At 38.5% G+C, this 18,739-nt stretch overlaps 1 protein-coding gene across 1 annotated transcript; it reads left to right on the forward strand.

Moving 5' to 3' along the window:
• Positions 1–4,420: 4,420 nt before the first annotated feature.
• On the forward strand, positions 4,421–18,063 carry LOC129775937 (zinc finger protein 624-like). Its single transcript, XM_055781225.1, has 11 exons — positions 4,421–4,591; positions 5,204–5,676; positions 5,728–5,811; positions 5,869–5,952; positions 6,009–6,092; positions 6,148–6,255; positions 14,119–14,202; positions 14,260–14,343; positions 14,401–14,484; positions 14,541–14,624; positions 14,681–18,063. The coding sequence occupies exons 1-11, from the start codon at positions 4,569–4,571 to the stop codon at positions 14,860–14,862; spliced, it is 1,374 nt and encodes a 457-aa protein (XP_055637200.1). The 5' UTR covers positions 4,421–4,568; the 3' UTR covers positions 14,863–18,063.
• The last annotated feature ends 676 nt before the right edge of the window (positions 18,064–18,739 follow it).

The raw sequence follows: 18,739 nt of genomic DNA on the forward strand, positions 1-18,739 counted from the left end.
AATGAGTTTCCGAACACGGACGCACCAGGCACCAGAAGAAACCGTCGTAACAGCAATTCTTTTCGTTTGGTGGTTATCGCCAGTGATTAATACTGGCGATAACCACCGAGCGTCGAGATGAAACCGAAAAGATGTCATCATTGCTGAAAAATAATCTGCCAGTTCTCCTTGGAATTTTAAATTACATTCAAGCGAAAGTGTTTATGTTATTGGTTTCTTTTCATATAATATTGCGATTGTGACCAAATACATTTTGTTTTGTGATTTTGCATCTCGAAAATCATATAAATTTCCATCGATTGTTGCTCAATCGCTGTAAGTTTCAAACTCAGAGAGTTCATTCGCCTCTAGTTTGTCTTCCAAATTCCCATAGTCAACCACACCTCTCGATTCGTTAACCAACAAAAAGCATATTTAAGCGATGTTCTAGTGGCGAAACGCATTCGGCATGTTTTGAACTGTGAGGGAGCGCAGAAAGGCCGAATAAAACGGCATTGTTACGTCGGGATCGTCAAAAATTCCCCATTAGGCCAAAATGGAATCCATCGGGAGGAGCAGGGCCCGAAATCTTCGAAGGTGAAAAATGAAGACCCATCGTGAACTCAAATCAACGAACTTAGACATTTATCAAGTATGCAGCAAAGGTCCCCGCGTTAGAATTAGTAAATAGCTTGCAAAAAAGCGCACACACACTGCACGCTATTTTATACGTGTGAGTAATTTTCGATAAAAAAAATCTAGCTTACCTGTAGCGTTTGTCAAACCACGGTGAACTCAAACATCGATGCATGTAAACATGGGAGAGAGGGGGGAGAGAGAGAGAGGGGGAGAGAGAGAGGGGGGGGGGGGGGAGAGAGAGAGGAGAGAGAGAGAGGGGGGGGGGAGAGGGAGAGAGAGAGAGAGATAGAGAGAGGGAGAGAGAGAGAGAAAGAGAGAGAGAGAGAGAGAAAGAGAGAGAGGAACGAATTCGTTTTAGGGTGAGTGCAAAATGCAATGAGGACAATCTGACTGGGAAGAACGACATGATTTCCGCGTTGACGACATTGAGCTTCGCATTATGAAATGGGGGAGTAGGCATGATGATATGGGTTTGCAGAAGAAATGAACACACTTTCAAAATAAAAATTATGAATGAAATTTATTTTTTACCGAATCTAATTAGTACTATATGTAAATGAAAATCACTTTTTCTTGCAGGTAGTGAAAAAATATCATACAAAAATTATGTCTAAATATAATTTTATTTTATAATGGTAAGTTTTGGTGAGAATATCTGAAAATTCGTAGAAAATAGTTTAAATTAGAATCAGAACAACGTACTTCTAGTAGGTAAATAACGCCTAGAAAAAAAATTCATACAAATTTTAGTAATTCAAAACTGCCTCAGGGCCGACTAATCTGATAGATTTGAGTTGGCCTCATACAAACTAATGTAGTATCTAGTTGTCGACACAATTCCGCCGTCAACGCGAATAGTAGAGTCGGTAGAGGGAGATAGCGACTAAACGCCCGACTGACTGTTTAGTCGTTTTGGTGGAGAAACTGCGTGAAGAAGCCAAAAGCCATTACCAACTGAATACGGATATAGTCGGTCAGATAGTCAGCTGACTACCCTCAGTTGACTTTGACTATGCAGAGCTCTGGCGAGGAGAGTGGTACCACTGAAAAAACGACAAAGAAAGTACCAGCATTGGAAATCGTTCCCGGAACATCGGAACAGCCGTCACACACATACACGCGTGCAACTCTTCGTTTGATGGTTATCGAGTCAGCACTGATTACAGGCGGGCGTCGAGGAGAAGAAACCGAAAAGATATCATCGTTGCTGAAAAATAATCTGTCAGTTATGCTCAGAACTTAGAATTGTGTTGAAGCGAAGGAGTTTATTTGGTTTTCTATTTAAAATGCTACGAGCAAATTCGTTTTTTTTTGTAATTTATGTTTGAGAATTAGTGACAATCAATGTATTATATATTATGTATAGGGCAAACATAAGAAAGCGGAGAAATAAATCTTGCACCAGTTTTGCGTGACTGCTTCTTCTGCTGAATAATTTACCTTCGCTACATACAAGTTGTTCGACGACGAATCTTGCTTTGCTAGCCGTGTCTGGCATCACCCGCGTATAAATCATGACTGAGGTGAGATTTCAAGCAGGTCCCCATATTTGTAGATTTTTGTGATTTCAATAATTTGTTGCTGTCTTAAGTTATAGAGACTTAATACTTCTTCAGTTCATTCGGTTCTATCAATAGTTGACAAAGCATATAACTCGTGGACATTTTATCTTTCGAATGAGTTGATAGTCATGGCACTTCGTTCAGTCGACAAAGAAGTATTGAGGCTCAAAACCTTGTGCCTTCGACGTAACGCTCTCGTTTTCAAATTCCCCGAAATAATCATTCATCCATTAATTCAGAATTGATTCAGATTCAACTTCAAACAAATGATCACTAAACTAACGATAGTCCTACGTTAACCTTGCCGTATAACGAATCAATTATTCTCATACAAATGCATACAAATTCTATCGGATCGGTTCCAACTTTGTTCGGCGAAATGCCGTATAACGAGCGGCCGTATAGCGAGGTATGGATGTATTCAATTGTTCATCTCATGGAAAATAATATTTTATTAATTGTGATAGACGCGTAGAAATATTTCCTATCAATTGATGCAAACATCTTTCCGATCTGTTAAGAAATGTTCGAGTTATAAGCATTTGAAATACGCTTAGGGTTAGCACACAAATCGGCAGAACAAATGTATGGAAAAAAGGAAATTCTTCTAGTTTTCAAGAATTTAAACCGTTTAGAGATTAGCGAATTGTAATGTATAGCATATCAAACAAATCTCCGATTCGATTAGTATACAAATCATGAGAATTCGTTCACAGTGAAAATAGTTATTAACGTTAACTTTATTTCATAAAAACGCTTAACTTTACTTCATATTTCATAAAAAAACCCTTCCTGAAAGACCTAGTTCTACGTCAAAACATGTTCAAATTACATGTAATTGACGAATTTACGCAAAGCTGAATCAGCCGCTGTATGGCATGTAGCGCCGTCCTGTTCAAATCAACACGAATTATGCGTCGGAGAGTGGTTCGAGCGATGCCTAACTCTTGCGAACGATGGCGACCTGATGTCGATGGAGTCTCTGCAACACTGGCTCGAACGGCATCAATATTCTCGTCGAAACGTCTTGGTCGTTGTCTGGACAGATGACTGGCATTACCAACACTACCAGACGATATAAATTTAGCATATAATCGACGTATAGTGTTGTCAACAGGCGATGTTTTAACTTTATTTTTATTTTTCCACGCACGTTTAGTTAACACAATTGTGAAGTTATTTTGAATGTACAGCTGAACAATTTCAGCGCGTTGTTTAGGTGTGTATTGTTCCATGGTTAAAATTGTACTGAAATGACGCTTCCAACGCGGTATGACATTTGTTAATCTGACATCTCTGTCAAAAGTTATGGGGTTGCCAGATGCTTCCACTTTAAATGTAGTAAGAAAGTTAGAGTTTTGTATATTTACGATGGTTTCAACACGCGATTGCACCAAAATCATAGATGATTTTCGAAATTTTTCCGTTTGATAATACATACAGATTATGAGTATTAACTTCCGGATATTTTTCCGAAACTCATTCTGTTCATCATGGCGGTGAAATTGATATCATATGAGGTTGATTGATATTACTGATTATGTAGGAGATTCCGTTCGGCCGTTACGAGAAGGATCTGCAGTATTTTTAGCACAACATATGCCACTCATCGTTTGTCTAGATAAAACATGTAAATTACAACACTTATACCAAGCCATTTTTTATATTAAAACATCATCATTTTATCGCTGCACCATCTGGTTGTAAATCTAACGTTAATTCATCAATTCGCGTTGACGGCGGGATGGTGTCGACATCTGGATACGACATTAGTTTGTATGAGGCCAACCATTCTCTATCAGATTAGTCGACCTTAATGCAGTTTTAAATTGCTAAAATTTGTATGAAAAATCTTTCTTTGCTTTATTTTTAACTGTAATAATGTTCTGACCCTAATATCAACTATTTTCCATGAATTTTCAGATATTCTCACCAAAACTTACCATTATAATATAAAATTATCTTTAGACATATTTTTTGTGTGATATTTTTTCACTTCTTGGAAGCAAAAGTGATTTCATTTACATAGAGTACTATTTTGATTTGGGTAAAATAATTTTCATTAAAAAATTTTATATTGAAAGTGTGTTCATTTCTTCTGCAAACCCATATTGTCATGCCTACTCCCCCATTCCGTAATACGAAGCTCAATGCCGTCAATGCGGATTGAATCGATGGTGCCTAAATCTCTTTTTGCCTTTTTTCTTTGCCTACTACTACAAGAACGAAGCGAGGAATAATATACCTGTTATTTTATTTACGTTGGTCACGTCTCAGATTTTGTTTGATTCTGAAATATAGAAAACAATTTTAGCGTTATTAGCATTATCTGGTTAGTTTAGAGTTTTGATTTTATTCGTAGAAATAAAATTTTACTGGAGCAGTGAGATGGCATTTGTTAGTAACCACCTGTAAGTAAATTAGGAAAATGTTTACAAATCCGCACTATTGCCAGCCGAAACTGACTTACGGTTGGAGCGATGGGGCATACTTGTATTCTATTCCTGTTGATATACCGTAATGCTTTTGAATCCGGACTCTTTTTCAATATATACCAAAACAATACCAAATAACAAATCAAAATAAATTTCCTAACTTTCGTTCATTGTTGATGTTTGGTTAATGATTTTAATAGAATAACAATGAAATAATAAGCTATACAAAAATCAATAATTACTATCAATTGTAACATGTTTGTGTGGAATTCTGTAATTCAAAACTTCCATAAATGCTTTCTAATTCTATAGGAACAGTGAATTTTCATGCTATAATGTGTCAATATTTTCAAATAGTTGAAGTTAAGTGTCGGGATTCGCATCAAGCATCACGATAGATAAGAATGCTATAGTTTATTGTGCTAATGCTGAAGAAAAATAATTATTTTAATAACGAGAGATGCTTTGATAAATCCTAACTATCAATTTCTTCTCAATCAAACATTTGCAATATTTATGAATATCGTATTTGTTATAAATCGGTGATATTCTAACACACTAATTTTCAATTACAATTCATATCAACAGTGACCGATGTAGCTTTTGCTCCAATATATGCAATAAGGAATTCCATCACGTGCTCATCCCCTCTCACAAAGAGCAGTTAACTATCCTGCAGAAGTTGATCAGTTCCCAGCTGAGCAGTTATCCCACATGCGACAAATGCCGCCAAGAATTAATGACCACCCACAACATTCCCGAGAACTGCTTTCAAATTTTCAGAGCCAAATTGTCTGATAACATCAAGATGGAACCGGAGTTAATGATTGATGATCACGAGCTGCTGGATAGTGAACATATTTTTGAGAGAGACTCAATAGTGGACTTTGGGCCGATTGAATTGCAAATCAACAAAGGAAACGAGGAGATGTCCTTCATTAAGGAAATGGACGAAGAATACGACAATACATCAATAATTTCGGTGGCTAGGACAAATACACAAAGAAAGTGTGATTTGGATTTGGGAAGTTCAGTTAAAACCAGCATACGATTGCACACGGGTGAATATGTGGTGTTATATTCTGTAAACATTGACTAAAAATCTATTCCAGGAGAGAAACCGTTTAAATGCGAAAAGTGTGAAAAAACATATGTTGAAAAATCCAAACTAAAAGTGCACATTCGAACTCATACAGGTTATTGTTAAAAATGTTCTATCCATTGAACAATTCAGTAGGTTTATTCCTTTGCAGGTGAACGTCCTTATTCTTGTTCACATTGCCCAAAGGCGTTTATGAATTCTACAATGCTTCAACAGCATATTCGAACTCATATGGGTTGGTAGGATATGATTTACAACAATGAACCATTTAGCAGAATAATTCCTTTGCAGGTGAACGTCCGTATTCTTGTCCGCATTGTCCGAAATCGTTTAAGACATCTTCAACGCTTCGACTGCACATTCGAACTCACACGGGTTAGAACAGAATGTTTTACTATAAGGAATCGTTCAGCAGGGTTATTTTTTGCAGGAGAACGTCCCCATCCCTGTTCCCATTGTCCGAAAGCTTTTACGCATCGTCGTGATCTCCAACATCACATTCGGGTTCATACAGGTGAACAAAGAACAAGTGACGCGGGTAAATATTTGGTGTTATATTCTGTAAACATTTACGGATGATCTATCCAAGGGCGAAAAACCAGCCCACGGTCTCGATAATAATAGCGAATTCGTTTTTGAAACTGGGTTCGTTCCGAACTGACTGTAATAAAAAAAAGTTTTCGGGTTCACGAATGAGACTATTTGTTGGTGTGTGTTATATAGTCTGAGTCAGGGCCCGAAATCTTCGAAGGTAAAAAATGAGGACCGACTCTAATCCCAGTAGCTTCGCTTCGACTAGAACTGCTTCGGCAGTCGCTGCCAACAAAAAATGACTTGACTAGAAAATGAATTAACTAGCGCTGACTAGCGAGGATGACTGGTGAACTAGTCCAGTCAGTGGTTATTTTAACTGACTCGACTAATGAATACAAATCTGCCTCTTCATTCACCTGACTTCAATCCACATTTCCATTTCCCCCTGATACTAATTTTGTACCCGCATACGCACGTCCATATAAAGAGGAACGAAAACTTGATTCCTGATGCAAAAAAGTAGTTACTCCATCAAGGGACGGTTGTTTTTTCTACCCATCGTGAACTCAAACCAATGAACTTAGATATTTATCAAGTATGCTATAAAGGTCCTTGCATTATTATTAGTTAGTATTAGGCGTGCAAAATAGCGCACACACACTGCACACTATTTTATACGTGTGAGTAGTTTTCGTGTACGCTACAAAAAAATCTAGCTCACCTGTAGCGTTTGTCAAACCACGGTGAACTCAAACATCGATGCATGCAAACGTGTATGGGGGAAAGAGGGGAACGAATTCGTTTTGGGGGAAGTCACTTTAAAATGCAATGAGGACAATTTGACTGGGAAGAATGGAATGATATAGTTGAGTCGGTAGAGGGAGATAGCGACTAAACGCCCGACTGACTGTTCTGTCGTTTTGGCGAAGAAACGGCGTGAAGAGCCAAAAGTCATTTACCGATTGACTATGAATATAGTCAGTCGGTTAGTCAGCCGACTTTCCTCAGTTGACTAACGGGTGTTAAATAAAAAATGAGAATTTTTTCAATCACATGTAAAAAAAAAATTTTTTTTTTCATCGATTTCAGTATTTTTTATGATTCCCGGAATAAAGCGCAGGAGAAAACGACTGCAACAGAAACCACCGCTTATAAAATGTGTAGTAGGCTATAAATATTGTGGCGCGGTATTGTATTTCAAAACAAGAATTAACCGGGCAAACGTATCGCCCCAGGCAAACGTAACGCCCCGGGCAGACGTATACCGTCCGACGCTCGCTAGAGCTCGGTCGGACATTGCTAAAGGATCGTATCCTATGTTTCAAACTAACCGGGCAATCAGTGGATCCCAGGTTTGCGTGCGAGACACCGCCGCTTCCGACGGCGGGTCGGCGGTGGACTCGGATTGCGTCATCTTGGCGGCATGGGCCGCCTCGATTCCTTATCCTCGCCAAATGGGGACTTCGTCCCCATTACATTGTCCTCAGAATAAATTTCGAAAAACGAGAACAAGAGAATAAATTTATAATAGAAATGTGAGGCACATGATGTTTTTCCCGCGCCAAATATTTCTAGCCTACTACACTTTTTCTAAGCGGTTGTTTCTGTTGCAGTTGTTTACTGTGGCGATTTATTCCGGTCACCATTTTTTATAATGTATTATGTATTTATAATATGTATAAAAATGTCAGTGAATGTTTGAGTAAGGGCCGTGGTCTGCTGTTCGACGCAACTTTTTCGCGATGCTCTCACATGAACGTTGTACGGCACTTTTCGTCCATTTTCCGGATACAATTCCGGATTCTTGTAGTCAGTTGCTTCGTGTCCTTGGCCCTCCAATTGTTTTTAAACACTAGGGCACTGAGTGAGCCAAAGAAATCCACTATTGGGCGGCACTGGGGCAAGTTTGTTGGGTTACGATCTTTCGGCACGAACGGTATCTTTTTCTCCTCAAGATACGCCAGCGTCTTCTTGGCGTAATGGGAAGACGCCTTGTCCGGCCAGAAAACGTACTTCGTACTTCCCATCCGCGTGATGCTCGTTCAGGAACGGCAGAAGGATTTTATCGAGGTACTCTTCTCGATAGATTTGTTGGTTGATTGCCAGACCGCTCGGCTTAAACCAAGGCTTTGAAATGCCCCGGTCGGAAATGGCGATGTACAACATAACCTTTTTTTCAAACTTGTGCTTGTACTTGTATTTCACTTCAGGCGGTGTGGATGACTTGTCGCTGGAGTAGTAATTATCATTTCCTAGAACATGCGTTTTGGACAGCGAAAAATAGCTTTCGTCGTCCACAACGAAAGACGTCCCGCGGTATTTTTTGGTCATCCACCGACACTGTGATTTAACCGTCTCAATCTGCTCATCCGTGTACTCTGGTGACCTCGTCTTCTTCCTGCAGACGATTCTTTCCATCTTGAGGGTCCGATGGATCAATACGTGGGAGCAGCCATATTTCCGACCTGCGTCACGCAGGCTGGTTGCGTCCTTGTTGTCAAACAGCTTCTTTAACGATGTCTTCCTCTGCTTCGTCATTATCGTCACCGGACGACCACTTCCGACTTTCCGCTTTACGTTCAGGGAACCCAGGATACGATATACCGTACTGACAGGTACATTTTCTTCCTTAAAATGTGCCACCATGAACTTTTTTCCTTGCTGGAAATGCGTTTCGTAGAGCCGTACAATGCGTTCGCGAAGCACGTGCTGTTTCGACGCCATCTATGCTTTGACTAAATTCAAACTAGCAAAACCAAACACGCCTACTGTTTCTAGGGAGCCTAAAGAGCAATTTTCTTGGAGAATGAAAATTTTATGCTCTTTATTTGAGTTACTGAAAGGTATTGAAAAAATTCTCATTTTTTATTTAACACCCGTTATGACTATGCCGCGCCCTGGTCTGAGTTGTTTATATTCGCGATGGCAAATATACATTGTCGACGTCTGGTGGCGATATTCGTGCTTATGAGGTAAATTACTCTCAATCAGAACAGTAGGTCCTGAGGCAGTTTTAAATTGTTAAAAGGGCCTGGTCGGGTATGGAAGTAAAAAGTGCCCCAAACCCCATCACCTCTCTAGAAAATATTCTAAAAGTAATAAACTTTGACTATTTTTTGAAGCCCTATAAGGTTTTTACCATAGATCCTATGGTAAAAAACGTACTTTTCAATGTTTTTAACGCCATTCTCGATAACTTCGAGATAAAAAATTGAAAAAAATATTGAAAGTGCCTCTTACTATGGTGTATCAAAAAAAAAAAAATTTATCAAAAATTTTAATAATAAAAAAAAACTAGAAATACAGGCAAACCTTTTTTGTGCGAGGAATAGGGGCCGCATAAAAAAAATCGTGCAAAACTTCACCAGTAGCTTTAAAAAATCGTAACTTTTTTGTGCGGTAGATAGGGACCGCATAAAAAAAGTTTCCCCCAAGAAAATAACTCAAATCCACGCCGTTCACTGTTCAATTTCCTTTTGTTTCCCTGCTTTGCGATGAGACAGTTTGCCTTTTCGGTTGCGCGTGGCTGTTTTGTGCTTTTAGTTGCATCTCGAAACGTGTTGCTGTTAGAAATCATGTCATGCAAAAACTTAGAAAAACTTAGGGCATTTGATGGGCAGAGGGGAATGATTTCAGAAATTGATGATTGAAACGCAAATATGCTTTTTCGCACTGAAATGTATATAAACCATCGAAAAAAACTAAATGGACAATAACTTCGTCAAATATGCTTTTTTTCATGTACCGCACAAGAACAGAAAATCGCACAAAATTCGCACAAAAACAGGTTTTACTGTACTGAAAGATTTTGAGATACAGTACTACTCTAATTCGTATTTAAATGTGTTTCTACGTCTCTTTTAGATATACATTTATAGAATTTTGATATTTTTTTAGGATTTTAGGATTGGTTTAATTTCTATTTAATTATGTTCCTTAGGCTGGCAATGGACCTATGGAAAAAAATTCCTCATCGAATTTCAAAAACCGACCTTGTACAATTTGTTTATTGTCTCAAAAAAAATTACCTGTGCAAAGTTTCAGCTCAATCGGATATGATTTAGGGGTGCTTCAAACTGCTCAAAGTTTTGATTTTTTGATCCTCGAAAATCTCCCAAAAGTAAAGGGTAAGAGTGAAGGAAATTTGTAAAATCGATTTTTTTTTCAATGCCAAATAACTTAAAAATGCATGAAACGTCAATATCCGTCAACGTCATCGCGAAAAAAAAATTTTGGCCGAAAATCGACCATTTGGGGCTTAGGATAAGAGGCAATGAAGGTATGGAAAAAAATTATTATCGAATTTAAAGAACCGACCCTGTATATTTTGTTCATTGTCCCAAAAAACATACCTGTGCAGTTTCAGCTCAATCGGACCTGATTCAGGGGTGCCTCAAAGCACTCAAAGTTTTGATTTATTGGCCACTCGGGCTAAGTCCCAAACATTTTTTAATACCAGATCTCGACGTTTCATGCATTTTTAAGTCATTCGGCATCGAAAAAAAAAAATCGATTTTCCAAATTTCCTTTACTCCCTCTCTTGGAAGATTTTCGAGGGTCAAAAAATCAAAACTTTGGGCGCTTTGAGGGACTCATAAATCATGTCCGATTGAGCTGAAATTAGGCACAGCTAATTTTTTTGGGCCAATAAACAAAATGTAGATGGTCGGTTTATTAAATTCGATAATTATTATTTTTCCATACCTTCATTGCTTCTCAGGCTAAGTTCCAAAAGGTCGATTTTCGGTCAAAAATTTTTTTTCGAGATGACACCAGATCTCGACGTTTCATGCATTTTTAAGTCATTTGGCATCGAAAAAAAAATCGATTTTCCAATTCGGTTTAGAAGATTTTCGAGGATCAAAAAATCAAAACTTTGGGCGCTTTGAGGCACCCCTAAATCATATCCGATTGAGCTGAAACTTTGGACAGGTCCCATAAACGAAATATACATGGTCGGCTCTTGAAATTTGACATAACCATTTCCGCTGCCACCCTAATGTTCATACGTGATTTTTAATATTTATGATTGCCCAATCTATAAAAAAAGGTGACAAGCTGGATTGTGGGAACTGCTGTGCAATCGTGATCCTGAATGGTGCCTACAGAATTCTGTCTGGGATCCTCTTTTGCTGTCTATCGCCAATAGTAAGTAGATTTGTGGGAATTTTTCAGGTCGGATTCATGCCCGACGGCAGACCCGATTTTTACACTGCGGCAGTTCCTCCAAAAGTGCTGTGAATAACAGGTCCCTACGCATCACATCTTCGTCAATTCCAAGGCCGCCTATGATACAATGAAGCATCATGGACGAGCACGGCTTTCCCCGAAAGCTGACAAGACTAATTCAGGTAACGATGAACGGTGTGCGGATCTCAGGTAAGCTGTCGGAATCGTTTGAGACTCATAGGGGACTTCAACAAGGCTATGGACTCTCCTGTCTACTCTTCAACGTGGTGCTCGAAGGTGTTATGCGGAGACCGGGCTTCAACATGCGGGGCACGATTTTCAAGTCTAGTCAGTTTATCTGCTCCGCCGACGACGCGGACATAATCGAAAGAACACATGCAACGGTAGCCGACTTGTATATCCGACTGAAACACGAAGCAGAACTGATTGGGCTTAAGATCAATGCGTCTAAAACTAAATACATGCTAGCAGGAGGGACTGATCGCAAGAGAATTCTTCTTGGTAGTAGTGTTGTGATCAACGGTGACGAGCTCGAGGTGGTAGTGGAGTTTGTCTACCCTGGATCGTTGATAACAACTGACAACAATAACAACCTTGAAATTGAAGACGTACAGTCAACGGAAGTCACACCTACCATGGGCTCCGCAAATCCTTAAGGGCCAACAAACTCCGACTCCGACCCGTTGTTCTTTACGGGCACGAAGCATGAACGATGCTCGAAGAGGACGTGCAAGCTCTTGGTGTTTTCGAACGCCGGGTGCTCAGAACAATATACGGTGGTGTACAGGAAAACGGAGTATGGAGAAGGAGAACGAACTGAACACGAAATGGTACAACCTAGCATCCAAAAAGTCGCCGAGACTGAACGAGTGCGATGGGCAGGACATGTTGCAAGATTACCAGACAGCAGCCCTGCAAAGATGGTGTTCGCATCGAATCCGGTAGGAACACGAAGGAGAGGAGCTCAGTAAGCGAGGTGGTTGGACCAGATGGAGCAGGACTTGACAAAAATCGGTGCGGCCGGGAGTTGGGGAACTGCAGCCATGAACCGAGTGCATTGGCGAACCAATGTTGTAAATCAGGTCTAACCTCTCCAAGAATGTGTTGGGTAGAAAATGCCCATTGATAAATCTGTAAAATTTTCTAATTCCTGAATTGAATTGGATGGTTGCAGTTTTAAACATACATTGCTCATGCAATTCTAGTTTAGCCGTAAAACAATTTCTGAAGATAAAAGCGGAACAAAGCGATACCGATGTTTTAAACCAACAAGGTGAACAAACGCATCAAATAAACTAGGAGACTACTCAACTGATTCATCAGCGACCTCGGCCGAACGGTCGGGTCAGACAAGCTACTCCCCTGCGAGCTTTACATCGTATAAAATACCAAAATTTGAGGTGACACATTTGGACGATATATGATGCGTATAACTGGGATATATCAGGTTGTTTCAAAAGTTCTTACCCTCAATCGGTATTGCTAGTACTATCAAGCGATTGCACGAGACTGCGTTGCATCATTTGGTGAGTGCATTACATGCAGACTTTATTGCGTGCATCGTAAGCAGGAGACCATAATGCATGCTTACCTCTTCTCTCCGCACCTTCCACCTTGCTTCCAACACTCGGTGAGCACATTGGCTGCACCCGTCATGGTCTCGTTCGTACGGAACCACCAACGCAGAGCTGAGTACGGACTTTTGCAACCTTCTGATACATGCAAAAGTGGAGGCGATATAGGAATATGGCTTATTATAAATGTATATGAAGCCGTATATAACTATATTACGTTGCTTGTTACACTTATATACATTACACTGATGCACTTTGACAATGTTATATAAAATGAATAAGAGTGTACGTATATAACACTGTATACAGTTATATTATGATGCTCGTTATAACGATATACGACCTACATACTTTGATTGATATTTTATACGATTGTGATGGTGACGACTATCGAGCTCGAATTCCGGAATATAAAAATAAACGAGACGAAGGCTTCTCATCTCGTCTTCTGGAATATTCTTTATTTTTATATTTATCAAAACAATAATCATAACTTGACAGTTCAGTATAATTGTATTGGTGAACAAGATTACTATCCCATAAAACATCTCAGTGCGAACCCACCAGTTTTCCGGTTGGAACTAAGTAAATAAAAAACCGTTTTGACATCAGTTAAGTTGAGACTCGTGCGAACCTAGTGTTGTGTCCACTTTGGATACAGTGTGTACAAACGCTTGACGATAAACGTCATCAAAAGAGTGACAATAAAAACGCTTGATAACGCATAGGAGGTGATTTATAAATAAACATTGAACGAGCCAGGCAGAACGTTCTCGACCATAGAGATAACAACTTGTGTTTCTCTCCATCTACTCTGTGCCCTTATTCATTTCAGTTCGTTGACCCAGGCCAGAGTTCAGTGAACTCTTTTTATAAAACATAGTCCGAACTTTGTATATTTTACCTAGATTAGAACTAAACAAAAACGAATTCGCTATAATGGTGTTGCAAATGCAAATATGGGCAGTGCAGGCGAATGATTCTATTCTTGTACACATTGTCCGAAAGCTTTTAGACTCTCAACGCTTCAGCAACACACTCGAAATCACACGGGATAGAAAACAATGTTTTACTATAATCGTTCAGCAGGGTTTTTTTTGCAGATGATCGTCCCTATTCCTGTTCCCATTGCTCGAAAGCGTTTAAGAATCGTAAAGATCTCCAACGGCACATTCAAACTCATACGGGTCAGTATAGAATGTAATAATTCAACGATCCATTCAGCAGAGTAATTTTTTTTGCAGCGGAACGACCCTATTCTTGTCCAAATTGTGCGAAAGCGTTTAAGCAACCTTCAGCCCTTCGAGAGCACATTCAAACTCATACGGGTTACAAAAGAATGTTTTACCATTGTGAATCGTTTACAAGGGTTTTTTTTTTTGCAGAAGATCGTCCGTATCCCTGTTCACATTGTGCGAAAGCGTTTAAGAATCGTAAAAATCTGAAACAGCACATTCGATCTTGTACGGGTCAGTATAGAATGTTTTAATACAATGATCTTTTCAGCAGGGTCATTCTTTTGCAGGCGAACGTCCATACACTTGCCCACATTGTCCAAAAGCGTTTATACAACGTATAGCACTAAAACAGCACATCCGAATCCATACGGGTTGGTAACGATTGTTTTACTGTGATGAGCCATTCAGCATGATCATTCCTTTGTAGGTGAACGTCCCCATACCTGTCCACATTGCCCCAAAACGTTTGCGGATCCTGCAGTAGCACGTAGGCACATTAGGATACACACCAAAGAGAAATCATACGTTTGCGAGTACTGTAAACGAGCTTTCAACCAGTCCTGTCACCTTACCGTACATCTCCGTCGTCAGCACAACCAGATCAAATAGTATCGGGCACCATACGAGCAGTAAGCACGACCGGTTCGACAAAGATACAGATGGCTTGCGGCAGGAATCACAAATGTTGCGAACGAAGAACAACATTATAATAATAAAAGAACGAAATAAAAAGTCACAGGAAGGTTCTGTCCGAGGCACGACCGCATAGTTGACGTAGGATTCCGTTGGGCTATCTGTTATATGCTGATTTTGGATATGTTCGAAGAATTACATCGTCTTTTTGATAATGATTTGGTGGTCCTGAAAAGGGCGGTTTTATTTGGTTGTTGGGTATTGTTTTTTCACTCCATCGGTGTTTACAACCGAGTGATGTTGATAGATAGATGGTGATTAGTCGATGGATGGTGCGTATCCAGATGAAAGATGCCGATATGGAATGAGATGTGATGGAAGCCGCCCTCTGTGGCCCTAGACGAGATGCCTCCTGTGTTCTGTATGGATAGGCTAACGGGACATGAAACTGGATGTATTCCGAAGCGAATTGATTTTTATAGTTTTTTTTTACCAAAAAAGATATTTTGCGAATTCAGGGGTGTGTACGGACTTATTGGTGACTATTTCCAATCGATCATTCAATTTTCGTAAATTCTTACATTATTTCCGAGTTAAAAGTGGCGTAAGAATGCAGCGCATTTCAAGCCTAATTCTTTCGGTTGTGTTCTTTGGAGAAAACTAGAGATGAAACTTTGTTCCACAACGCTTGTCCTTGCAGGCAATAATTTATGTAGTTCATTATTAGATAACACAATTTTCATTATTAGATAACCTATTTTAATCACGACTGATTTTTTAGAAGGGCTTATACAGTATAATTGATTTTTCTCGTAAAAAATTAGATTTTTAGCGATGTATTCAAAATGTTATTTCTCCAAAATAGTCCATTGATTTTCCAACAACTTTGCCATGCATCATATTTTAATCATACATCTGGAGATATGGTTTTTCGCAAAGAAGTGTCAAAGATTCTAGATACCACCTAATAAAAAAAAATCAGTCGTTATTAAAATTGTTCATCTGATAATGAAAATAATGATTTGCGTGCAAAGTTCAAAAAAAATGTGGAGATTAGCAAACAAAAAACACAATATGTTCAAAAAAAAAACAAAATATGTTCGTTTCTTTGAACAGGAAGTTTTTTAGTCTCATATGGCGTCAGCCTTACGGGACCGGGGGTTCAACATTTCGACAATGTTTGCCTTACAACTATGTTAGTAATATGTTACCGATTACTCGCGGTTGGCTCGAGGTTAGTATTACAAGTGTTTTCGTAATTGTGATGTTGCTGTCTCCAATGCTCTGTACGTGTGCCCAACACGAGATACTTCCTACTGGGATGCAGCTGACCATTAATCAGCAACGCCCCCCTAGTTTGTACCTCATATTTAGCGTGGTGCGTCTTCTCGATTCGAGGAATCCAGGATAGAATGGTCACATAGCCGGCACAAACATCAGCTCGTGTAGAGTTGTTATGAGCGGTACAGCCTTTGGCTCTCAATTGACGATTTTACGATTCGGTCGTGATTATTCATTTTATTTCTATTGACGAATTTACGTTTGATTTACAACCAGATGGCGCAGCGAGTAAAATGATGAGGTTTTGCTTTTTTTCCGTTTCCGTTTAAATACCATATTAAGTTGGCTGATATCATTGATTATGTAGGAGCTGATACGAGAAGGATTTGCAGTATTTTCAGCGCAACAAATGTTACTCATAGTTTACCTAGTTGAAACAAAATTGAAGTTACTACACTTATTCCAAGCCATTCTCCATAATATACTTACCACATTGTAAAATGATGATTTTCTAACCTTTTCAGTGTGGAAAGAATACTTGAATCCGGGAAATTTGAAGGAAAATGCGAGTTTTTCCAACAAATTTCAACGGATTGAAGAATTTACGCAAAGCTGAATCAGCTTAGGCGACATCTACATTAGAGCTCAGAACCACAAAAGTGAGGGTGTTTGTTTATTTTACGCACTGAAAAGCAGGATTCAGTCGCGATTTTTCATATTATTTCTGTTTAGATTCATTTCAACCATTAAATGTCGTCAGAATATGATAAGAAAGTTAGGGCTTTGTATATTTACGATGGCTTCAACACGCGATTGGACTAAAGTCATTGATAATCTTCGAAAATTTCAAGTTTGATGATGCATACAGGTTATTAATACTGTGGGTAATGGGGATGAAATCAATATCATATTAAGTTGGATGATATCATTGATAATGTGAGGGCCGATTCGAGAAGGATTTGTAGTATTTTTAGCACAACAAATGCTACTCATCATTTACCTAGTTGAAAAAAAATTAAAGTTATAATGCTTATACCAAGCCATTTTTCAAAATATATATACCACATTGTAAAATGGTGATTTTCTAACCTATTTAGAGTAAAACGAATATGTGAAACCGGGAAATTTGAAGATAAATTCTGATTTTTCTAGAAAATTTGAACGAGTTTCATACCAAAAAAACAAAACATCTTCATTTTACTCGCTGCGCCATCTGGTTGTAAATCCAACGTAAATTCGTCAATTGGTGATCTAACGTACAAATCTAAACCTAGGCGGCGCTGCGGTGAAAGTGATGATGGTTTTAAATTTTGCAATGTGAGCTTATTGGCGATCTAACGCAAAACGTAAACGATCGGTGAGACATCTGGATTTTGTTTTTGAACTAAGAAAATGATGCTAATGTAACCTAAAACTCAAAAACAAATCACGTATATTTTACTTCCGGACTTTCCAAGGTAGTTCTCACATGCAAGAACCATACATTTTTCAACTTGTTTTTGATGGTGCTCTCCATTTTCCGTCTTTGATTCAACCATTGTCAATATTTATACAATTTTCACTACTGAAAGAGATAAGAAAATAACATGTTATATATAAAAATGCGCAGAATTAAATTTCTTAAAAACTCATCGCAATCAAATAATCTTTTATGATTATAACATTGTTATTTATGGAACGAACTACAAACCAATTGGCGATCTAACGCAAAACGTAAACGATCGGTGAGACATCTGGATTTTGTTTTTGAACTAAGAAAATGATGCTAATGTAACCTAAAACTCAAAAACAATTCACGTATATTTTACTTCCGGGCTTTCCAAGGTAGTTCTCTCATGCAGAAATCGTACATTTTTCTACTTGTGTTTGATTGTGCTCTCGAATTTCCTTCTTTAATTCAACCATTGTCAACATTTTTATAGTTTTCACTACTGAAAGAGGTAAATAAATAACATGTTATATATAAAATTGCACAGAATTAAATTTCTTACAAACTCATCGCAATCAAATAATCTTTTATGATTATAACATTGTAATTTATGGAAAGAACTACAAACCTTCCATAAGCTCACATGGCAAAATTTAAAACCATCATCACTTTTACCGCAGCGCCGCCTAGGTGTAGATTTGTACGTTAGATCGCCAATAAGCTCACATGGAAAAATTTAAAACCATCATCTCTTTCACCGCAGCGCCGCCTAGGTGTAGATTTGTACGTTAGATCGCCAATGGAAGGTTTCTTTCCATGTGAACTTATGGAAGTTCTTTCCATAAATTACAATGTTATAATCAAAAAAGATTATTCGATTGTGATGAGTAGATGATGGAAGAAATTAAATTCTGCGCAATTTCATATATAACATGTTATTTTCTTACCCCTTCGGTAGTGAGTACTGAATAAATATTGACGATGGTTGAATCAAAAAAGGAAATTCGAGAGCACAATCAAAAACAAGTTTAAAAATGTAAGTAAAATGGAAGTAAAATGTACGTGATTTGTTTTTTAGTTTTAGCTTACATTATCATCATTTTCTTAGTTCAAAAACAAAATCTAGGTGTCTCACCGATCGTT

Source organism: Toxorhynchites rutilus, chromosome 3 (assembly GCF_029784135.1).
Source record: "Toxorhynchites rutilus septentrionalis strain SRP chromosome 3, ASM2978413v1, whole genome shotgun sequence".
NCBI lineage: Eukaryota > Metazoa > Arthropoda > Insecta > Diptera > Culicidae > Toxorhynchites > Toxorhynchites rutilus.